General features: G+C 31.8%; 3 protein-coding genes across 4 annotated transcripts in view; 1 reads left to right on the top strand and 2 right to left on the bottom strand.

Annotated features, from left to right (window-relative positions):
• LOC128178803 (uncharacterized) overlaps positions 1 to 13,687 on the bottom strand; it is a 55,237-nt gene extending 41,550 nt beyond the window's left edge. Inside the window, exons 1-8 of one of the 2 annotated variants that reach the window (XM_052846162.1) lie at positions 13,603 to 13,687; positions 12,804 to 13,044; positions 12,302 to 12,421; positions 1,162 to 1,237; positions 970 to 1,014; positions 807 to 866; positions 650 to 682; positions 267 to 367 (exon numbers count right to left, since the gene is read on the bottom strand). The gene's annotated coding sequence lies outside the window, so the exon portion shown is untranslated. The remainder of the gene's footprint in view (positions 1 to 266; positions 368 to 649; positions 683 to 806; positions 867 to 969; positions 1,015 to 1,161; positions 1,238 to 12,301; positions 12,422 to 12,803; positions 13,045 to 13,602) is intronic. The other variant, XM_052846163.1, reaches the window with a different exon arrangement.
• An 8,686-nt stretch (positions 13,688 to 22,373) lies between these two features.
• LOC128176861 (amyloid-beta A4 precursor protein-binding family A member 2-like) lies at positions 22,374 to 23,267 on the bottom strand. Its single transcript, XM_052843404.1, has 2 exons — positions 23,070 to 23,267; positions 22,374 to 22,544 (listed from the first exon to the last, which is right to left on the bottom strand). The coding sequence occupies exons 1-2, from the start codon at positions 23,265 to 23,267 to the stop codon at positions 22,374 to 22,376; spliced, it is 369 nt and encodes a 122-aa protein (XP_052699364.1).
• A 791-nt stretch (positions 23,268 to 24,058) lies between these two features.
• On the top strand, positions 24,059 to 24,772 carry LOC128176862 (uncharacterized). The gene has a single exon (XM_052843405.1). The coding sequence runs from the start codon at positions 24,059 to 24,061 to the stop codon at positions 24,770 to 24,772; it is 714 nt and encodes a 237-aa protein (XP_052699365.1).
• The last annotated feature ends 338 nt before the right edge of the window (positions 24,773 to 25,110 follow it).

Raw genomic sequence — 25,110 nt, forward strand, 5'->3', positions numbered from 1 at the left:
CTTACTTAGTTCTGACAATTCTCTTTCTGATATAAATGTTGACTTCTTACGATTCAAAACTGTTGATATCCATGAAAGTAAAATATGGTGTTTTAATGGTACAAGCACAATTGAAGAATTGCATTCAATCGTTGACAGTCTAAAAAATGTAAGTGTTTGTGTGTGTTTCCTTTGTGTGTTAAGTTAATGGTTTGTATATTCAGGATCTATATTAAAGGTTTGTACATCCATTTCGCATTTCATGATAATTCACAAAGATTACTTACATTTGAATACATTGTAGTTTCGTCTATATAAAATCAAACTAATGATGCAAATGCCAATCAACACCGGAGAAATCGTTGAAATAATGATTATCAAAGTTTTTCTGCAAAAGTAAACATCATGCAAAAAAAATGACTCAAAATCTTTTTAAAAATATATATTTTTTAAAGAACAAATTTTATAGCACTATAACATGCATAACATAAATATATCTTAAGCAAATCTCTGGTAATTTTATTATATATTAACAAGTTAAGCATTTAATGAATAAGTTATTTTTAATTTTATATTTTTGCTGGTATCGTAATACTGCATTGTATTGTAATACTGTATGGTATTATTATGTTTTATATTAAAATACAACCTTCTAAAAATTCTTACTCACCTTTCTTGAGCGTGCTTTTTGCGTAAATTTTCGCTAAAAATAAATGAAAAGAAGTAAGCGCAATTTTTATGCATGTTTTTCCTTATTTTTGATACAAAATTACTGTTCATTAGGTATCTTTTTGTGGTGATTGATTTATGAATTATTGTAGACCTACATAATATCAGAGGGATCCCAGAGACTGGAATTGGTATCGCCTTTTATTGAAATTGTTATTCTGAAATTTTATGAGTTAATATGTATAAACAATTGAACTGTCAGCATTAATTATTGATATAAATTTCAAAGGAATCATGTAGTCAGTAATGTTGTAAAGTTACATTGTCTGTTTTTCCGTAGTAGTTCTTTTTCTCGTGGAAGTGGAACTAGAAATTAAAACAGTGCCTTCTAATTTAAGAACAATTATAAAAGGACTGAAGAGAAATGGTTCTGGTATAAATAAAATAGTCAAAAAAAACCCACATACTTATTTAATTAAGAATTTTATATTTTAAAAAAAACACCATCCTTACAGAGTTGATTCATGAGCACAGTTCTTCTCAGCTTTAAAGCATTTCATATTGCTGTCGATTTCTAAACACTCTGGATCTGCGAGAAAATATGTGTTTTGACTAATATATACATGTACAAAAACAAAATATAATGTATACAAACTTGCATCTTGCATCATTTTGTGTGTCTTTTGCTTAGGGTTTACCATACTTTCAAGCATACATTTCTTATGTTTGCTCTAAAGCTGTTTGGTATGATGGCATATTTCTGCCCTTATATATGCAAAATAAATTTTGTCAGTATGCAAAAAGAATAGCAACATGCAGGATAATCATGTCTACATGCAAGATAGATATTTATTGTGAGCGAATTACATCTGCATCTACATTACATAGAATCTGATTGATTTGAATACAGTTGTAGGAACTAAAAGTGTTTATGGCTACTGGGACCTACACGTTTTTGAGCTATACTTATTCTTTACCTTATCTTTACCTTAGTCGTATTATCTTGTCAACATATAAGTGTAATGTGCTCTTATTAAGGTCTTCCGTTTCCAAGGAAGACCTTATAGTGGTTGTAGTGTTTCTTTTTATTTAAGGTCTTCCGCTTCCAATGGAAGACCTTATTGTTATTCTTCGGATTCTTTTCTTCTTCTTTTTAGCTCATCTGAGCTGAAAGCTCAAGTGAGCTATTCTGATCACATTTCGTCCGTCGTCCGTCTGTCCGTCTGTCTGTCCGTCTGTAAACTTTTTACATTTTGAACTTCTTCTCTAAAACCGCTTATCCAATTTCAACCAAATTTGGCACACAGCATCCTTATGGGGGAGCGAATATAAATTGCAGAAATAAAAGTCCGATCTGTATTCAAAGCGGAGAAAACCTTGAAACTGTAGAAAAAGGGGGGTGCATTTTTAAAAATCTTCTTCTCAAGAACTACCGAGTCCAATTCAACGTAGTTTAGCATAAATTTTTCTTATGGGAAGGAAAATATAAATTGCAAAAATTACGGAATAATTCTGTTTCAAATCTGAGTTATTACGAAAATAATAATAAAGGAAAGGCGTGTTTCAATCAGTTTAATAGATTTGGGTTCGGCATCCGGTAAAATGGGTAGGCAAGACTTGGCCTGGACAAAACAAATGATTGGCAGTTATTAATCTGCCAATCTTATTAAAATTTCAGGATATTTGACGGACCAGTATATTTGTATTCGCTGTAGACATTGCTGCAAAATAATGCGTATTTGGAATTGACGATTGCCGATGTGCCCCGGCTTTTATTTTGACACGGCCCGGGTTTGCATACCCATTTTACCAAGACTCGTATTCCATACTTCTAAAACGAGGTTCTTTGTTTAAAGCAGCCATGACAATATACAAAAAAGGGTCGATCTGACTATGATGAATTTGCTTGTCGTGCACAGTTCGCGTATGAAGGTAAATTTTTGAAACATGCAAAAATATATTGGTGCCGATTTTGTGAAGTAAATTGAGGCTAAATATTTCATTGCGTTGACAGTTTTCACACATGACGTTGGTGTTAGCTTGTTCTGATTTTCGTTTTGTTTTCATTATTTATGCTTTGTAACCCGGGAACTATCGTCTGTATTTCGTGATTTTTACGTATCAAATCAAACAGAGACTTCGGTAAATCAAACAGTTAACTGTTTACCTGCGCAAATTAAGCAAAATCTATTAAAAAAGTACTGAAATGCAATTCATTCTATCGGTAATCGGCATTATCTTTTGCGTAATGGTAGATTAATACAATAGGTTTTGTTGAGATGCTCGGCATTTTCTTGAGTTTATTCAGTTTAAATAGAGTTTGATATCGCTGACGGAAATATGTAGGTATATACATGTATATATATGATTCATTTCGAAAAAATAAATTATGTTCTTTATTTCTTATGGTGCATGTTTCTTGTGTTTAATTGTTTACAAATTCTATTTACTAACCATATTTGAGTGTTTAGCTTCGAATTATAAGCAAGATACAGAGATTTGCTCACAATTCTATGTTTGTACTCAGATCTTAAAAACTAAAGATTAAAAAAGTAAACAATTTGTCAATATTTTTAAAGAAAATTTTCAAAGTCTGTTCTTCCAGAAACCAACTTTAATAACTTATTGTATTGTAAACTTAACCTTTTTCGTCAGTATTACTCCTACTGTACATGTGATCCTTGACTGTTTGTGTACATTTGTATAAACTGATTTTGAACCTCAAATACCAGTGAACTGGTCTTGAGTAAATAAAAGAATTGAAAATCTTTTTTTCCATTTTAAATGCTGAATAGGAAATACCAAGTTAAAAATCTTAAGCTGAATGTAATAAACTCATGTGAACAAAATATGACTCAAACCTAGGCGAACTGTGAGCTCTGTATCTTGCTTATAATTCTACCATTGATGCTGAAATTTTGGTTGAACATTAGAAATTCTATATGAATTAGAGTATGTTAAATACTTGTACAAACAAAATAAAAGAATGATATTCTGTATATAACTACTCTCTGGGACCCCCTCTTTTTACAATAAATAATGTGAAATCTACATCAATTTTGATAGACTTTTAGACATTTTTAAATAAAAATGACATCTTTAAAACAGTTTCCATAGTTCTGACACATTTCTGTTGCGGGGATAAAGTAGTTATCGCTATTCCTAAGAAAATATCAGTTCAGTTCAGTTCATTTAATCGCTCAAAACCATTTCAAACATATGGTACATGAGGACAAAAATAACATTAAATTATACATATAAATTGGTCAGAGGTAAACATATATTAATATAAAGGTTATAGAGTTAGGAAAAGTTATACAAAGTGAAACTCATGGAGGACAGACTACCTCGTATATCTTTGTTATAAAAATACACAATTTTCTCAGCAATTTCATGTTACATTTTGTCATAAGATACGAAAATTTTAAGACATTAGGTCTAGCTGAAAATTTTTTGTCTATAAACTTGTTCCGGACTTGTGATATTGCATCACATTCTAAAATAAAATGAAATTCATCGGCTATACGTTTTGTATTACAGAGAGTACAAAATCTTTCATTTAATGGGATACCCGCCCATCTTCCTAGTTCAACTGGTAGATGGTGATTTGAAGTACGAAATTTACCAAGAATTTTTCTGAATTTCAGGGGTAAAATATTTTTCATATCCAAAATTTGCTTTAAAATTTTTATACATTACTCCTTTTGATGAATTATTTATTTCAGCATGCCACTTTTGAATGAATTAATCTTGTAGTCTCTGTTTAACTGCCGTTGAAACCCATTTTTGGTTAACAATATTTAAAAAATGACTATGCCAAAAACATGACGAATACAATCAATCCAAGGGTTAGTACTGGTTGTATTTTCAGTCTTATTCAACAAGTACCGGTATAATATATTTGTAATGCTAGTATTAGTACTAGAAATTAATTTACACCAGTATGATACCATTCTAGTAAATACAATTACAGATAAAGGAAAACGAACTGTTTCTCCGTAAACCATATAGTTTGGAGTACTACTTTTTAAGCGTAAAATGTGCTTTAAAAACTTTAGGTGAACACGTTCAATACTATCAAGTTTTTCAAAACCCCATACTTCGCAACCATACAGCAATACAGGTACAACCATTTTATCAAAGAGTTCTAACTGACATGTAACTGGTAGATTAAATTGTCTAATTTTTCTAATGACACCATACATTGCCTTTTGGGCTTGGTCACATAAATGTTTTTTGGCTTTTAAAAAAGAGCCAGTTCTTGAGAATATAATGCCAAGGTACTTAAATTCCTTAACAATTTCTAAAACTCTATCGTTAAAATAAAAAACTCTTTTACACAGCGGAAAATTATCCCGGTTTGTACGCGAATTAAATAACAGTCATTTAATTATAATGAAGAAGACAAATAAAATTTTTGAATGTTTTTAATTTGAGGAATTGAGCACATTGAGGTACAATTTTCTTCTTCACATCTATACATGTAGGATATTTAAAATAAAAAACAATAACAATTATATTTTTATTTTTTGAAATACAATAACTAGTAAGTAGTTGATGAACAAAATGTACCTTTATGCTCTCATATATTTTGATCGCTTTACAATGTTGGGGGGGGGTGCAGAACGAAAATATAGGGAATTGGAAGTTAACAACTTAACAGTGTACCCCTACCAAATGTTTAGTTTTATATCTTGCGTAGGATTTTTTTATTCTTGTAAAAAATAGTATTTCATGAAGGTACAAAAAGATTACGTGTATGCTTAAATAAGTGTAAAATTTCAATACTTTACAATATTTATTTTTTGTTATTCTAATGAGTTGTAACGAAGAATATTGACCCGGGTTGAAAATTGACCCGGGGGTCATTTTTCAACGTTGAATATTGACCCGGGGGGTCAATTTTCAACGTTGAAAATGGAGACCAAAATCGTGAAATTTATACCCGGGGTCATTTTTCAACGGTATGAGAAAGATTTTTCTAAACTCTGATGTCCTCGACCCGTTGAAAATTGTATCTATATGTGTTAACACTATTTCGTTTTATCCGGCACAACTTCCAGTCGTCACAGGAAGAACACCCAATTTTGATTTTTTAATTTTTTTTTTATTTTAACATGAAAGTTACATTTTGGCATAGAAATACAAATGGTCATCTACTCATGGCTAAATAAACGAAAAAATTCTACTTCCTGTGAGACATCGCAAACATCACAGGTAGTTTTCTTTTATAAAAACTTTGTCCCCGCGAGATCTCAAAAACTGTCAGAGATCAAGATACAAAAACTTATATGGATGATAGAAATTTGTTAAAAAATTTTAACGGGTTTTTATTTGGTCGTCCGTCACTTCCGGTTCCTAATCGAAGAGTTAAAGAAAAAGAAGTTTTTTATAAGTTTATATTTTATAAAAACTTTTACTCAGTGTGATGAACAGTAACGTACCGTCAGTAAATATACAAAAATATCTACTTTAAATTTCTTTAATCACTTTCGTTATGAGATCTCATAACTAACAAATACTTGATAATCTAAACTTTGAGGAAAGACAGAAGAATGTATAAAGATATGTTTACTATGTTCTGTTTGATCCTGCATAAATTCCGGTCGTCACAGAAAGTACTCAAAAATTGGCTTTGTATTATTTTTGTGTTGTTTTATCTAGAAATAAATACTGGAATATTCTTTACATGATATATAACATCCATTTTCCTTTAACGAGAGGAATGCATTTATGTAACAGATTACCAATGAGAAACGGAAGACCTTTTTGTTGCTATAGCAACAAGAGTCTAGTTATTATTATCATTTTTTTCCCATTTTTGACCACAATATTTCTAAGAGATGGCTACATAGATTTACTTCAAGTTTCTAGGACTGATCATATCTCTAGGCGTTTTTTTCATTTTTTGAAAATTCATTTCCTGTCGTCCGTTTCCTGTCCCGCGACAAAAAGCTTGTCACCATGAGATCTCAAAAACGATAAACACTTGAACACTCAAAATTTGCGGGATGATAGACCTATGGTTGTAGATATATTTAATAAATTATTTTGTTTTGTTCGGTGTAACTTCCGGTCGTCACCGAAGGCACTTAAAAAATTTTGTTTTTACGTATTTAATTCATTTTCCGAAAAATAAAGATATTAGTATTAATCCTAACATATGTCATCAATGCAATGTAAAACCAACAGAAAAATTCTACTTCCGGTGAGATATCTCGATTATCTCAGGAAGCTTTTTAAAAACATATTTTGTACCCACGAGATCTCAGAAACTATAAGTGATCAATACATGAAACTTTCACTGGTCATAGAGATTTGATTGAAAATGTGTTCAAACAGTTTCATTTTGTCGACCGTCACTTCCGGTCCACACCGGAAGAGTTCAAACAAATCAAGCTGTTTATCCATTTAACTGTTTTCATTCGATAGTTTTAGTTACTTTGATAAATAGTAATGTAATATAGGCAAGTTAACAAGAAATAATAAATTAAATTTTCATTGAGCACTTCCGTTTGTCCGTGTCCTGTCCCGAGACGAAAAACCTTATTTCGAAGAGATCTCAAACACAGTAACGACTTGAACAACCAAACTTCGTGGGATGATAGACCTATGTATGTACATGTGTTAACACTATTTTGTTTAATCCGGCGAAATTCCGGTCGTCACAGGAAGTACACCAAATTTTGATTTTTTTTTTTTTTAAATATGTTTTTTTTAGCATAAATGACATTTTAGCTATAAAAATACAAAAGTCATCTATTACGAAAGCCCATTGAGCTCATTTTCGTAGGTAAAAAAAATGAACGCGAAACTTTCGCGATTTAACGCGTTACTTTCGCGATAAACGCGAAACTTTTGCCATATAATGCGAAACTTTCGCGATATAACGCGAAACTCTCGCGATATAACGCGAAACTTTCGCGATATAACGCGTTAGTTTCGCGAATAAACGCGAAACTTTCGCGATATAACGCGTAACTTTCGCGATTTAACGCGTGAGTTTCGCGAATAAACGCGTAACTTTCGCGAATTAACGCAAAACCATTATATAAATATTGCCATTTCATACAGAACCCTTATGAAGAAAAAACAATTGAAAACAAACACATTTTAAGTTTTATATCATAAAATACTTATTATTCATTATTATCATAATATCCGTGTTACGTTGATTTATGAAGCCAAAAGTATCTTTTTGCATATAGATATTAATAAATCTGATAAAACTTTGTAACATTTTTATGCGTTATATGTCCAAAATAGATAAGTTTGAGCATCATATTACGATTTTCAGTTGTTCGCCGACCCTGTGTTCGAACAGGCACTCATTGATGATCTTTTTCTTATAAAACTGATATAAATTCAACCGTCGGAAACCTTTAAAATCTTAGTATTAATTTTCAAATGACATATGTGATAAATTTGGAGAATAAATTTACGTCATCTAGATTTGAACAAAAGCTTGAAAATTTCAATTCACAGCTTGACTTATCTTTCTGATATCAAACTAGACGTTAAGTTATGTCGCAGCGATATAACATATATAATAGCGTTTTAAACAATGATATCCTTTAAATTCTAAAATGATACTTAATAAAACGTTTAATTCGAATTAAAATTGTTATAATTAAAATATGTTGCTGCCTCATTTTCAATAATACAGTGCCCATTAGAATGTGAGAAGCGCGATGCATTATGTCCTTTGAAAATCAGTACTTAGATTTTAAAGATTTCCTACGTTTGAATTTATGTTAATTTGTATAAGGTTAAATCTAATTTATTTACATTTTCATATAATATTATTTTGCTTTATTTAAGTTGATATATTTGTTTTCAGTAATTATTCTTCATAGGGGTTCTTCTATAAAATATTTATATTTAAGTTTCGCGTTTAATCGCGAAAGTTTCGCGTTTAATCGCAAAAGTTTTGCGTTATATCGCGAAAGTTTTGCGTTTATTGGCGAAAGTTTCGCGATTAAACGCGACACTAACGCGTTTATTTGCGAAACTAACGCGTTTATTCGCGAAAGTTCGCGTTTATTCGCGAAAGTTTCGCGTTTATTCGCGATAGTTTCGCGTTTATTCACGAAAAAAAAAAATTACCTACGAAAATGAGCTCAATGGGCTTTCGTAATCTATAGATGGTTAAAAAAACAAAAAAAATCTGCTTCCGGTGAGACATCTCAAATATCCCAGGTAGTTTTTTTTCTAAAAACAAAGTACCCACAAGATCTCAGAAACTGTGAGAGATCAAGACACAAAATTTGTATGGGTAATAGACATTTGATTGAACATGTGTTTAACGGGGTTCATTTGGTCGTACGTCACTTCCGGTTCTCACTCAAAGCGTTCAAGCAATAGAATTTTTTTTTTAACATTAGATTTTTTTAACAATTTACTCATTGTTATGAACAGTAACGTATCGTAGGTAAATGTACTAAAATATGTACTTTCAATTTCTTAAATCACTTTCGTTTGTTCGTTTCCGGTCCCGAGACAATAACCATTTCTCTTCGAGATATTTCAACTAAAAAAAACTTCCAGTCGTCACAGAAAGTACTCAAAAATTGACATTTTGTCTTTTTGTTTTGTTTAATACATGAGGAACGGAAGACCTTTTTGTTGCTATAGCAACAAGAGTCTGGTTTACGTAGTATTTTTGTTTTTTTATCTTGCAAAGTTGCAAAACTATAACAGGTGGAGACCACTATATTTTGTGACATCGACATAGATTTGCATACAAAATTAGCTATCTGTTTACTTTTATTGACAAACCAATCAGGTGAATGAGTTGCAAGGCATTGTGGGCTACAACAAGTTTCAGTTTATACAAAGCGTATCGAAAATATATACCAATTTGAATTGTTCTTTGGAAACTCATTTTCAATTATTTTTCAGAATTAGTAAAAAAAAATATGGCAAATTATGTCTGATCTTTCATTTCTATGCTCACATTTGAAAAATATTGCCTATGAGGCCTTATATCAACATATTTAAATACCCCATTGTCAAAGTTCAAAAGAGAGGTAAGTCCTTTTATATTAGAAGCAGTGAGTACGTTTTTCACGTGATATCCCAGGTTTGGGACAACATTTAGTTTGTAGAATTTTGAAATTTTCTCCAGGAACACTCATCAGAATGCTTAGTGTACAAAATACTACATAATTCATAACTTGTAATTCTGTATTTGTATATTTGTGCATTTCTACTATCGTGGCTATTTATGTACTGTGTTAAAAATGTACAATTAGCTGCATTTATTGATGGTGTACAATATTTAAGTCACCAATAAACAATTATGCAATTTTTCCATATCAAAATTTGTTTGTACTTGTATGCGTATGTATTCCAGTCTATTGATACTGATCGATTTTTGAAGCAACAATTGATAAATTAAAACAACAGTATTTTTCAATGTGAGCATGGAACAAAGACTACGATACGTAATCTTTCATTTTTTACCTTCTAAAGTAAAAATCAAGTTGTACGAATTTTCCGACAAGCAATTAAATATTGTGTATAAAACAGCCACAAACCACGTGTATGTGTTGAATCGTAAACACTTTGTAGACCGTCATGTTTTGCGACTCATTCAATGGATTGGAGAACCTGGTTGACGTAAATATTGCCACATGTTTAATAATGCTATCCATATAAGGTAGTGTACCCGACCTGTTGAACATCCATATTGTATTTCTTTAGTTTTACTGCAATACGTCGTATTTAAAGAGCAAACATTTGGTATTTTAAAATGATATCAAATCGAGAAGCAGTTTTGAAGGAAATATATATGATATGAGTTAAATTTGGCCCCCATAACTTGAAATTTTTTTTTCTGTTTCGGGTACAATAAAATGTTATGTTATTTTTTTAAAAAGTTGATATAAAATATATTTTTCACCTATTTGTTTGATTTCTTTGCGCTCTCTGGCAATATATGACGTCAGAAGTGACACTATTTCTATAAATCAATCATAATCACTCAAACATTGACATTTTTCTTATCTTTTTACAAATAGGAAATATAAAGCAGGGAAAATTTTTTGGTCACTTATTAGTCTTGCTAGACACATCTCTGATTAAGATATTTTGTTTGTTCAAGCATTCGCTCTATGTTTTCTGAAAGAAAAACTGCTTGAAAACAAGCTGTTTTATGCTTTAAAAAAATGGCGGGAAAATGTTGGCTTTACGATGTCATATTTCTAAATTGTGGGCACTTGAATCAAAATGAACATAATGTAAAAACATAACATATATATCTGTACAAAGAAAACAAAGAATTACTGTAAAATGATGTTGTTCATTTTAGGGGGCCATTTTAGGCCCATATCATATATTGTCCTTTGTATTTTTGTTAATAACAAATAATATCTAAATGTAATAACACTGCAAATGTGTTACATACACTGAACGAAAGTTCTAGGTGTTCATCCAATATTTTGTTTTGATTATATGAAATAAATTTGTTTGTCTTGCCGTTGAAGTGACTAGTTTTCATCCAACTTGCAAGTGATTACGAACGATCCAGCGATTAACCTTTGGTTGCAACCCTTGCTGAATATCACAAACACTTCCGGTTTGGTTGAATTTCGCCAAGAGCTTTCAGATTTTTGGGTTGTTGATAGAAATGATGATACACTTGAAAAATAGTACTTTTAACTAACATTTTTATACGGAATAATTGCCAAAAATTAAAACAATGTCGAGGACGAAATGAATAGCAGATTTAAAGTGAGTACAAACTCTAGTAAAAACAATCCAGACACCAGCATACCAGACACCAGCATACCAACGGCTAAAACTTAGTCATAGGAATATGACGATGTGATCATTACAATCTAGCTTGATCAAATCTTTCAAAACTCATCGGACTTCATTGGATTTGATCACACCCCGACCATAATAATTACCTTATGATAGTCAAGGGTTGAATAATATTCCTCAAATAAATGATTTCATTTTTTGAGGCAAAAATATAGATATTAAGTAAACTTATGATTGGTTTGCGGTTTGTTTGGTTTTTTGGGGGTGGGGGGTTGGGGGTGGTATTATTGATTGGGGATTTTTTAAGGATGAAGAAATATTTTTTGTAAATAATTTTTGGTACACTAACAGCATTTATTTAAGTTCTGATAAATATGTTTTTAAAGATATTACACATGTGCCATACGGAACTGAAAAAAGGTAGGGGCCTAGATTTATTATTGTTGGACTTTTCCGTGAAAAAAGGCGAAATGAAATGATTAAGAAGAGTCACTCAAATATGGACAGGGTAGCAATTATGCTTAAACTGGTCTTGTTCTGCTTGGTGTGGCTAAAGTTAAGCAAGGTTTTATTCAACACTGATAAAGATGTAATCTGTGGAGGACAACTCAAAGCAAACGCTTAAAGAACGTATACTTAACTCTGTATTCAGTGTGTAATAAGATTGAAAAAAATGCACTTAGTATGAATAGATCTTAGCTCATAGGATACATATATTTCTGCTTGGGTCGATACTAAAATCATAAATAACAAAGAAATGGATATGACCTAAAAAAACCCACATCTAAATCATGAGTTAATCTTTACTTTAATCAAAAACAGTGAGTGTTCTAAACATGTACTGTATAAAAACATTGCTTTATGTGATCTGTAAACCTTAACTTACGTTGATACACTTCTTTGGAGTTAAACATCGCCGATGGACATCCTGAGGTAAAATTGCTACAAGTGTAGTAAGTAGGTCGGGTGTTTTGTGCCACCTTGTAATTGTAGATTGGACAATGTCCTGTTTATAAATGAATAAATGGTCAGACAAAGATTTTAAAGATCGTCATCTGTGGGAATGAATCTCGTATAAAGTTGGGTACAATTCATTTTATTGAGAACCAAAACAAATATATCTACCAATATATAATTACCAATAAACAAATTAATCAAAAACACAGAACATTATTCATCATGATTTACGGAAGAAATCATTAGCGGTCTTACATTTTTGCCTCTATTCATGTTTCAGTAATACCCCGGTATGTTTTTAAACACCGGGATTGTTGATATGTGCCCTGATTTACCTACATGCCATTGTATATTCCTACATGTAAGACGCATTAACAATAACTCCTTAGTAAATAGCAAAATGTTAATGATATATGTAGTGTACACTGTACCTGGAGCTACGGGTACACTTCTGCCACAAAATTCCACAGTTTCGTTTAGAAAGGAACTAGGCATACAATGATAGACCATCGCCTGTTCGTTGGAATCGACTGAAGTCAACTTATGCAAACAGTTCATTCTTTTTGACGCAGTTATCCACATGCTGATATTGTAAGGATCGGGGCAAGATCTTACCCTGTAAACCCACTGTGGCAACACTGCACAATCAGAGGGTCTCCAGCAAAGAACAAACTAAAAATGAATCAAACTTCCCTTTACAAATGCACGCATGAATATAATACGAATGTTTAGATAAATACTTTATTCTCGAGTAAGTTGTTTGTACTGCTGAATAATTATAAACGGGAAAAGGCTTAAGAATTGTATACTTGTAAAACATATCTTTTTTAGCTATTTTAGCAGGAAGAAAACAAGGTGGTGACATGCAGACACAATATAACACTCCAGAGGTAAATTGTAAGTTACCGAAAAAAACATTTTTTATGGCCAATGCCTGGAGCTGCAATCCACAGACTCAGAATTGTGAAATGTCAGAGTATCCACAACATGATCATTTCGAATATTATTATTGCATGGTCTTCGGGGTTTTCCCCAATTTTATTTCAATTGGTAACAAGACGATGAAAGTATCGTCGAAACCTATGGTCTTGCTTCTTTTACCCTATTAGGTAAAATTAAGAAGCGAGACCGGCTGTGGTTTCAAACGATCCAAAATGTACCCTTTTTCCCTTGCGTTATTTACATTCGAAGCAAGTATTGAAGAATAACAAATGAAATGAAAATACATACCAGGAAAAAAACAGCGATAAGTACCATTCTTTCACATGTCTCTGAAACAATCAATTGCGAATTAATTAGCAGAAATACATTCTCGCCGAGGATCATTTCTCGCCAGTGCATTGTTACGTCATTTTTGTATATAATTTTTAAGTTGATAAAAACTGATGGGGAAAACCCACAAAATAATGTTCATACGCGCATTGACTATAGCTAGTAATGAACTATTTTATATCATTAGTATTCTCCTTTTAGAAGTGGACATGCAGGCATAGGTTATGCCTGTCCACTTCTCAAACGAGAATATATCATTTGTAGATAATCTTCAACCTTCTATCAATATGTAACTTGAAAACGTCTCATACTATATCTTTTCGTTGATTGATTGAATACAGGAGTGAGTTATTTTTTCCAACAATTATAAAATTATCGTGCTTCGATTATTGACACTGCAACCTTTCACGCAAATGACAATGGAAACACTTTTTAACTTTTAACTTTTTAATTAATTTTACAAACCGAAAGTAGAATATATCGGGATTCTTATTTAATTAATTATTTCATTAGATTCCCGTTTTTATCAACATTTATGTACCATATAAATAAGACAAATATCATCTTTTTAACAAACAAAAACAGTCTTCGTGAACAAATGATAATGATTCGCATATTCTAGACCTTACCTATTTCAATCAATCCTACATATTTTCATCTATGGTTACAAATACCTGCTTTTAATCTATATTTTATTTTATTTTCCTTAGGTTGGTCAGCAGGAGAAGTATTAAGTACAAATGTAATTAACGCATGTTGAAAAATTACTCACTTTGAAAAAATATTCAATTTCAGATTCTGTGATTTAAACATAATTTTTTCAAAGTGCATTAAGTGTCTCCACAAAGGATTGATTTAACTTTATAACGCACTTTGCAAAAAAAAAAATCAAAGTGCGTTAAATTGGTCCCAAATTGAAAAAAAAATCAAAGAACGTAATTTTTTAAAATGCATTGCCACATTGCGTCTTGCTGTACAAAATGTTCTTTACTTCAATATAACGTGCCCTTGTTTTCCAAATCAAGGGTTTATGATCCGCTCCTCTCTACAAATGTAGAGCAAAGCGGATTTAAAAAACATCGACTTGGGAAGACGTACATTGTGAAGTTTCATTTATCATGTAAGCTCTCAACAATGATTGTGAAATCCATGGCATCAGGGTCAGGGGTTCTGGAGTAATGATTGGCCTGTAATGATCATATAGTGAAAATGCATTAACTCTTCAAAAATCTTTCCATCTGCTCCTGGATATTAAGCTGATGAACTAAGTAAATAGTAATTATAAGGAAGAGTACCTCTCCCAAAATTGTGAATGTCATGGCCCCTTGTTCAGGGGTTCTGGTGTTAGGTGGGGCTCTAAATATCTTCAGTAATTCTTTGAAAAAAATTGTCCTCTGCTCCTGGGTATGAATCCGATGAATATATACATAATTATGATGAGGAAGTGCTTCTTTCAAATTAATGAATTCCATGGCCCCTTGATCAGGGGTTCTTGTGTTATTTCAGGACTCTGATAAAGGTTTTGGTAAATTGTGTAATTTCGACTGATTATATTTTTTGTACTGATTATTTGTTCAATTATGTCACTGTATATTATGCTACAATTTTTTAATAACTTTTTTTTAGAATTTAAAAAGTTTAATGAATTTGAACAGTCCCGGAATATTAAAAATGATTTCATTAGCCCTGTCATTTTACTGAACATCAATAAACATTGCAAAAGCCACACTGCAGTTACTCAGGTGGGCGATAAGGCACATTGCCTTTTGTTTTTTATGCTCCCAAAAAAGTTGGAGCAACTCCATGATAATTCAATTTTCTATATGTAATTTTAAGAAAAATGTTTGCTGCGAGAAAAAGTGCCCCTCCCCCCCCCCGATGCTACTTGGCTGATGCCTTAATCTTGACCATTTACCTGTGCTAAATTGCTTATTTTTGGTACGAATGGGTCTCGAATCCATACTAAAAGTACTCTTAATAAAAGGATAAGTTTTTCACCCTTTTTTTATTTAATTGTGTCGATAAAATTGATGGGTTTCACATAAACTTCAAACTTTGTTTATGACTGTCAAGCTATAAAAGTTAATCACAGTGATTGGTATCTGTCAACATAGTTCAGTGTGATAGGAGGGGGGGGGAGTGTAGAAAGTACCTCGCGGATGAGATGGTGTTCGAATTATTGAGGGTGGTTTTTTCTGCGCTTTTGCTTCCTTTCAGATAAAGCTTTTTTGGGAGTTGATTTTAATCAACTCTCCTATGCAGTTACTCTGACAAACCGAAAGTGAAACAGTGTTTGAACCTAAGCACAAATCATCCCCGCTGACAAGACTTAGTTCTCGGAAATAATCGATAAATTCGCTGTAATAAATTCTGAAGCATTAATTGTTTTTCAAGGAAACTTATTTATTGATACCTTGAAAATAGTCAGATTTTAAATGGTAAGAAACAATTTAGACATTTTTTGTAGTGATATGTATTCCTACGCTAGAGTTTACTATATTATTGTTCAACCAAACGATCGGTGGTTTCCGTAAATCTTCGACAAGCAGATAATTTCTCTTGCTTGTCGGAGATTAACAAAGACAGTCGAGCGTCTGGTTGAACAAAGCTAGAGTTAAATATTGCTTGGATCCATTCAATTTTCAGAAATATTTCGATTACTGATATGTACGTTGATGGAATTAATAGTATCTTTAAATATTACACGACATGATTCATATGGGGTTTTCTCGAAATTCTTTTCGGAAGAGTTCGAGTATTCATATTATAAAAAATGTGCGTAAATCAAATACATATAAGAAACCACTTGCCATGCAAAATAACACTATCGTTGATTCTAAAATAAATAATAATCGATAAAATCAACTCCCGTCAGTACTTTGATTTCAAATTGTTTGTATAATATAATTATTTTGGAAAATATTCAAAACTCTTCAGAGAACGACAAAATTACATAATGTTTGGAGATTTTTAAGTACATTTCGCATTAATACTTTTATTATGCAAACCGAGCCGTGTAGGGTCGTATAATTTCCGTTTCAGTTTCATATTTTTTCTTCTTGCAGGGTGCTAGACCTAATCAAGATTTTTTTTTTATTTTTATATTCACTACATAAACTGGTGCATGATAAAATTAAAAATGGACAATGCTATACTTAGTTTCTTTTACATAATATAATATTTATTTTCTACGTTAATACAATGACAATACAGGTATAGCAAAAACGAAAGAAGAGTTTATCAAAGTAAGTCTTTCTTCAATGATTATTTCTATGTTGGAGTTATTAAAAAAAACAGATTTGCAACAACTGTAACCTTTTATCTATCAATATTTCACCTGATTTCATTCGTCTTCATTGTCATTCGTTTTTCTATGTTTAACTACACGTCATATCATTCAGATTAATTTCTCTACGAAAGACGAATAGTGTCATATGTTAAAAAATATCTCGTAATTTATGAAAAAGTTCGTAATTACAAACTTTTTATCATCATTGTTTTTACCAGGAGCACCTTAAGTATATATACATGTATTAGTAATAACATTCATCCTTCTGATTTTTTGTTGTTGATTTGTTCACTTTTGATATGTTAAAGAGATTTGGCCTCCAGTCCATATAATAAGCAAGAGGCCCACAGGCCTTGACGGTCCCGGAGTACCATAGCCTAATGTAAAATTGTTTACGCGAAAAATGCACGACCAACAATAAGTTACCCAAGTGACTTAAGTGACGTAGAAAATTACATGTTCACAATATGGCCATATTTACCCATCCCCCCCCCCCCCCCGGCCAAATAAAAAGCAAGAACCACTGCATTTTAAATTTTAAAAAAGACATATAATGAACAACAAATGCATTATCTCCCTAGATTGTAAAGGTACGGAAGAAAATATCATAAATTTTCATTACACAATACAAGAGGAGGACAAAAAAAATGCATTTTGTACATCTCCCTTGGCTGTGAACTATTATCAAATTTTAAACATTTTTCTACATTTGACAATATTGGCCCTGTCCGAAACTACAAATACAGAATATATGGTCATCTTCTAAACTGTATAGATCTATCTGAAAAACATATGGTGGTTGTCGTGTTCGATAGAAATGCGCGTAAAATGTTTGTGTAATTTGCCTACATACGGAACATACCCGCCATGTCTACTAATGTGTCTATATTTAGATATGACTATTCAAGCAATACGGATATTTAAAGGTTCTTACCACTTTTTTTGCAACCCCCTCTTTATGGCCCCTGGAGAGTGGGGTCATAGATTTCGCAATTTTTGTTCCCTTTCCCCTATAGATGCTACACACCAAAGTTCAAGATAACCCCAGTAGTTTCCGAGAATAAGCTGAAAATGTTCATATCATAACACACGACCATGGAAAAAAACAGATCGCAATAGCTGAATAGGTCAACTGAGTGACTCAGGTGACATAAAACACACAAGGTATGAAACACAATTTTATAAGGAATCTGGGGGTCTATTTTACAGTACAGTATCTGTAGGAGGCTATTTAATACCAAATAGAAAACAAAAAAGTTCTCGAAGTATTTATTGACTTGTATACAAATTACAAATAAAACAATTCAGTCACACACATCACACACAAACACAGAGCAATTTGTGTCTACTCCCATACAAAGCACAGGCGTATGATATACAACTAATTAAATTCTGTTTTAAAGATTTCTTTCAAATTCCATGTTAAAGTATCTTGTTGTACATGATGTTATGGCATAGTTTCTATTAAAGAGGAACTTTTCTGATAGCTTACACTTTAGGAATAATTTTAATTATCTATCCATATTTTGAAAAATTAATATATTGACATCATATTTTTTGTAATATTCATCACCTTTTTGTATTTGTACCTATAGTAATCAAATACAATCTACAATACATAAAAATCCATCAGAATTATTTCTTCTTAAGGATGACGTTTACTCAGAATGAAAAAAATATCCACTGATGATAATGAAAAACCATCTATTGTATGTTATAGACCTTTGATTGTAGTGTTGTTTCTCACTTTCAGAAAAGTAGGTCAATGACCTACTTTTTGAGTTAATGGCCATTGAATATTTTTTGAAAAATCAAGAAAAATCCCGTAAAATTTTCGCTACGATTGAGATTTTCTTAATTGTTAAAATATTACAAATAATAAAATACTTTAAAAAATAAAATACAGTTTATGAATGGTAGTGGCACTAAAAAGATACAATGCATGAACATTTCAGCAACAATTTTTAAAAATATTCTAGTCCGAATTTCCTCTATCAGTTTTAAAATTCATACCCATTATTGATATGATTTTACAAAAAATTGAATGATGATAATACAAAAACATTTATATTAATGAACTACTCATATTGGCCTAATTCTGTTGGCATAAAATCTATATGAGGTCAATGATCAAAATTTTGAGATATGGTGTCTTTTATCGTTTTTAAGCATTTTTCAATATTCGTGAAAGTCGTGTCATAAGATTATTTTAATGAATAAGTGAGGTTAAAACTAACAGAAAATATGCAAAATTATTTATACTAAAATATTAAATCTTAACTTTCAATATAAGAGTACTACCAAAAAAAAATTTAGCGGAAAACAAAATCTGCAAAATTTAGTCCGAATTTCCTCTGTTTGGCTAAAAGTCTATTTTTGTTTGAGCCTAATTTCATAATATAGTAAAAATATCGATTGTTTTGTCAATAATAATTCATTTCATAAATATTTTTTTGGTTAGAACAAATTTTACTCATTAAATTGAATTTTATAACCATCCGAATTTGAGAACTCAAACCCTGTGTAAACAACACCCTTAATAGATAAAAACAAAAAATACCAGTTGTTTCCAAATATTCAAGTAAAAAATAATGTAATATCTGCTCCTGGAATACATCATTATCATTTTTCCCTTTAACTCATATTCAAGTCACAAAAAATTCCTCTCGTACAGAAAAACCATATCACATATTTATGATGCGTACATTATCTTGATGACTAGATATATAGTAGTATACACAGTTCATATATCACTCTTAATTATTGCTTTGTACATAAGTTTAAAAAGTTTACCTTTATTTAAAACAATTACTAGAAGATACACTAGAATAAAGATGCATAAGAATTAAAGCCTTTGCTTCAAAATGTACTTAAAGTATGCATATCTATAACAGCTTACTGAGCTTAGGATATAATAGTGAATTTCATTTAACTTAATGAAACTTGTAGAATCATACACAATATTTCTTTGTACTGATCTACTTTTAGCTACATAGAGAAACTTTGTATCTAAATCTTTTGATGTTTGAAAAACAAATACAATTAGACGTAAATCTAAAGTATACTTGAATATGTTATTAATTTTAAAATGTGAAGTACATGTATCATACCTCTCTATTATAGAAGTACACACATTCCTACAACTTTTGTACAACCATTTCTCAACAAAAAACAAAAATTAATACTTGACATTTTTCTATGAAGTCACATTTTTGTTGAGGCTTATGAAATGCACATTCATTGTCAAGCTGTATATGCATGTAATGGAAATGTTGATACAAATTTTATAAAGCAACATACCAGTACGAGAAACATTTTTATGTAACAGCATTTTTTATACATTTACATGTTGTTGCAACTTATATCTTAAAAAGAAAAACCAAAAATGTCACTGAGCACTGTTACAAATTATGACTATATTCACAGGAAATGGAAATGTTGATCCAAATTTAATAAAGCAAATGTACGAGAAACATCTTTATGTAACAGCATTTTTTATACATTTACATGTAGTTGCAACTTATATCTTTAAAAGAAAAACCAAAACTGTCACTGAGCACTGTTACAAATTATGGCTATATTCACAGGAAATTGAAATGTTTATACAAATTTCATAAAGCAAATGTACGAGAAACATCTTTATGTTACAGCATTTTTTTTATACATTTACATGTAGTTGCAACTTATATCTTTAAAAAAAAACCAAAAATTTCACTGAACACTGTTACAAATTATGGCTATATTCACAGGATTGGATTTCAAATGAAAGCAGCATGTTAAACATTAGTCAAAATTAATAAAAACACAACTTCCACAATGCAATGCCACTGTTCTGACAATATATTACTTCATCATACTGTGTAGTTGCACCGCAACATACAATACCAATTTCAAAATATCACAAGAAATACTTATACATTATACACATTTTGAGATAGACATGATTCGTCGATCTGACAGAATGTGCGATTCTTGTTTCTCCCATTAGTTGTTGCAGCCTGCGACCAGAAGCAACTTTATATGCGAGTTGAAAAACAAGCAGACAGAACACACACCAAAAGCAACCAAAACTTTTTGATAAAACTATCACCTATGTTTAGGTCAAGAGCACAAGTCTTTCTGGAACAGTTCTCAACCTGTAGAACTATTTGGAGAAATGCTGGATGTCTAACTTAGCACACTGAGTGCTATCTGGAATATCATGGAGATGAACAGATGAACTGACTACAGGGTTACTGCTATTGATAGTGAGGGGTTTCCTGACCCGTTAGACGTCGATATATTAAGATGGGCATGGTCTACATGTGAATCTGTACAAAAAAATTATACGATGATAAATGTTTTATAATAAACCTGCAAAACTGGCATTTATTAATCAAAAGTATAATATGATTATGTGTAATTAAGGTAAAAAAAAAAGTCCAAAACTTGAAGTGTGGTGGATTGTGTTGAATAGATGTTTAATGGGGGGAAATATATAGGATGACAGCTTATTATTCAAATATTTCATTAAAGAGTGTTTTGGTACAACAAAAAAATGAGAGAGCTTCAGGCAGTGCATTACTTTGTTAATCTTGTCTACAGAAAGCAGAAAGAAAACCTCATCATTTGACAAGAACATGCCATTCATCAGCTAATTAGATGTAATGAGAAGGTTCTTCATAGGAAAGACTCCTTTTCATTAGCTAAATTTGATTGGTTGAAAATATCTCATTTTCTAAACTACTAATAAGACATCTGAAAATACCATCTTCAGATGGAAAGACATCTACGATCTTCTGATAAGCTTGTCAAGAGACAGAGCCTTCCTAACCATTTAAGATTTTTTTTTAATTTAAAATATCTATGTGAATTTTACAAAATGTTTTATCAGATAAATATCTATAAACCATAGCCTTGAATTACATACAACTGTTGGAACAATGAAGCACAATAATCTACATTTCTTAGCAGAACATATCATATTGAGGAATTTTCTACATAATTTTAAAAGAACAATTCTAAAGAATGCTTATAGAGCCTGGATACATTTACAGCGATTTTAATTTTGTTTAACAAAAAAAAGAATCAAACATTAAAACAAACTTCCAACAGACCCATACTGTGTCATCATTAGAATTTGAGGTGGCTCAATTTTCGTGGTATTCGTGGGTATCCCTCACTCACGAATTTACATCCTCCACAAAAACTAAAATATTAAAGATTTAGTTTCCTACTTAAACTGAAAACCGACACATCCACGAACTAACATCCCCATGAATAAGCAAAAATCCCATAATCCACGAAAATTGGCTCCCACGAAATTAAATGGTTCCACAGCACACATAAACAGTAAAATGGGTAAACATTTCAGTTCACTTAAAAGTCAACGAGATCTCTGTAGTTTGGAATTATTCTGCAAAAGTCAGACTTTTCACCACATTAGTTCAACTGATTTAAGTTAAAAATCTAGAATTCTTGACATCTTGACAGTATGTAATAAAGAACATACCACTCCATTCTGGACACTGAATCCCAGCTGATATTTGACGTCTGGTCGCTTGATCAAGACCTTCACCACTGGTGCACAGGGAACCACCGTTAACTTTACCACTGTCTGGTTCTTACTTGTCTAGAACAGAATACAATTTACATGTACTGAAATTGGAAAATATCTACCACATCATATACTGTGGAATCAATTTTGTTTGTGGGGGTCAATCTTCGTGGGTAGCCAAAATTTTCCTAGTTCGCTGGGACGTAATTTCTTTGGTAGCAAGTTTGGGGAAATTTTTATAAATAACAAATGCTTATTTATAACTTCATAAGGATGTAAATTCACAGGCATTAAAGGTCACCAACAAAAGCCACGGACATTAATCCCCCATGAACAATGATGATTCCACAGTATTACTTTTCTGAATAATTTCTCTTCATTTCAACATTTGTTTCTGTTATAAAGTCTAATTTTTCAAATCATTAATGCAGCAATTAAAATACAGTGATACTGATGTAGAATTAACTACGACTATGTCTGCACACTAAACTGAATTACATATAAATGTGAATATCATAAACAAAGTAAACCAGTGATCAATAGGATGAAAAATTTTAATAAGGGAATGCATTCTCTCAATAAATTCACGAGAATTGCTACCTTGTTGTAGTTTTGACAGGCTGAGAGAGGGAGTCCGAACAGGCTGATTCCATTGATGGAGATGATCTGGTCCCCGATGTTTAGCTGTCCACAGCGGGCGGTCGGACCTGAGGGGTACATGTTGACCAGGACCACGGTCAGCACCATGGATCCCCACCCTGACTCTACTATCACAATACCAAGCATCTCTCCCTTCATTTTTGGCCCAATAACCTGCAAGTTACAACCATATTTATAATTTTTATTGCATTTTTTAAAACCTTTTTATAGTTTGTTGTTTATTGTTTATTATTTATAAAACTAAAAACAACGTCTACACATTGGTCAGATATGATTATAATTCGTAAATTCAAGAAGAATCTTTAAGGAAGGAGTCTTTTCGTTATCAAACATACTTCTTACCAGAAGAAATTCATGAAATTTTGACACAGTAAAACAAATCCTATAATCAAATGATTCTATCAGTTTAATCAATTTTACCTCCTTGTTTTTGCATAAAGTTCAGGTCAAGGTCACTACCTTTTCACTCAACTTAAAGGATCATAACAATAAATGTAGTTCTTTGCAGTTATGTAGACATCTGTTTAAGATATGAACATTCTTTTCTTCAATGAAATGATAGCATATCAGAATGTCTATCAGTTTATCCTACAAAATGGGAATAAATATTGAAACTAAAATTGATATTGCCTAGCCCGCATTTCCTCTAATTTTCTTAAATTTTGAAGATATTTTGATAATTTTTGATATTTCCAATATTAAGATATTTCTCATTTTTACGTATTCTGAAGACCTTATATAAAGATATAATTTGACAGAAAAGCTAAAATATTGTCCATTTAATAAGAGAGAAAAACTGATTTTAGTGATTTATTCACACAAATCATTGTATAGAATGGGCGCTTTAACAAGCTTATAAAAATGTAATTTGATCGGCAAATCTTATTTTAAAAACAAATTCTTAAACCCAAGTATTATATTTTCAGAAAATGCCATACACTAAAATTACCAAAGCAAAGTCGAGGGACAAGTGTTCATTGTGTGAACAAGGAGTTCAGGACAATAAGTGGCAGGAGCACTTGCTGATGTGTAATGGAGGGAAGTTTCCATGCAAGATGTGTGGTAAACTTTTTAAGAAGAGTTCCTACCTTCAGCGTCATGAGAAGAAGTTCCACCCAGCAGAAGTTCTGGAGAAGAAGACCGAGGGTGATAAAGAGTGGTTAGAGCAAGACCCAGGAGAACTAATTGGGGAAGTATCCAATGAAAGCGATTCAAGCTCCAGTAGTATTGATTCTAATGAAGAGGAAGACGTGGTTGAAGAAAGTAAGGTGGATGAGCCTGGGAAAGATAATGAGCGTCAGGTACCACAAGAGATCAAGAAGGTAGAAGAGAAGGGTGGTGAAGTAAATACATGTAGCAGTTCCTTAGAGAAAGGAAGGATAATAAGGAAGCCGACAATACCGATTCCGGTATTTGCTCCTCAGAGAAGGGTACCTCTGAACTTACCCGATAAGAACGTTTCCCTGAAACGATTCCACTTCTCCTCAAAATGCTCAACCAGCACACAAACAGAAGATGTTTGCCATGCTGCTCAAACCAGAATCAAAAAGAGAAAACTTCACAAGACCACCTTCAGCTATGTTAAAGATGACAAGAACGTGGAAGAGATCTTAGAGGAAGAAGAGTTTGAATATGAAAATTAACTAATCATCTTAAATGCCAGTGTAAGATAACACTCGGTTAAAACACATGTTTGTAAATTATAAGAGTAAACTTAATAACTTTTGGAAAATATGTATGTAGTTTGTATAAAGCACGTCAGTTCAATCAATATGCCGGACGCATAAGTTTCGGAGGCGTGGGTATTGTAGTAAATATTCCAATTAAAGCATCATTGAATCAGATAATTTCCTCTGTGTTTGGTTATTAGATTAAACGTTACGATGATCCCGAGTCACGTGACAGAAAGCGATTTTTTTAGAGGCTATAAAAGGCCGGCGCGCTATTGAACGGAGTTCAGTTGGCGGATAGCTGCAGTAGC

The sequence above is a fragment of the Crassostrea angulata genome, chromosome 3 (assembly GCF_025612915.1).
Source record: "Crassostrea angulata isolate pt1a10 chromosome 3, ASM2561291v2, whole genome shotgun sequence".
In the NCBI taxonomy this organism is placed as follows: domain Eukaryota; kingdom Metazoa; phylum Mollusca; class Bivalvia; order Ostreida; family Ostreidae; genus Magallana; species Magallana angulata.

Excerpts from the sequence above, each read along its gene's own strand:
- LOC128176861 (XM_052843404.1), bottom strand. The coding sequence starts at position 23,267 with ATGAAGGGAGAGATGCTTGGTATTGTGATAGTAGAGTCAGGGTGGGGA. Across the intron at positions 22,545-23,069 it reads CCTGTCAAAACTACAACAAG|ACAAGTAAGAACCAGACAGT; the intron begins GTAGCAATTCTC and ends ATTCTGTTCTAG.
- LOC128176862 (XM_052843405.1), top strand. The coding sequence starts at position 24,059 with ATGCCATACACTAAAATTACCAAAGCAAAGTCGAGGGACAAGTGTTCA.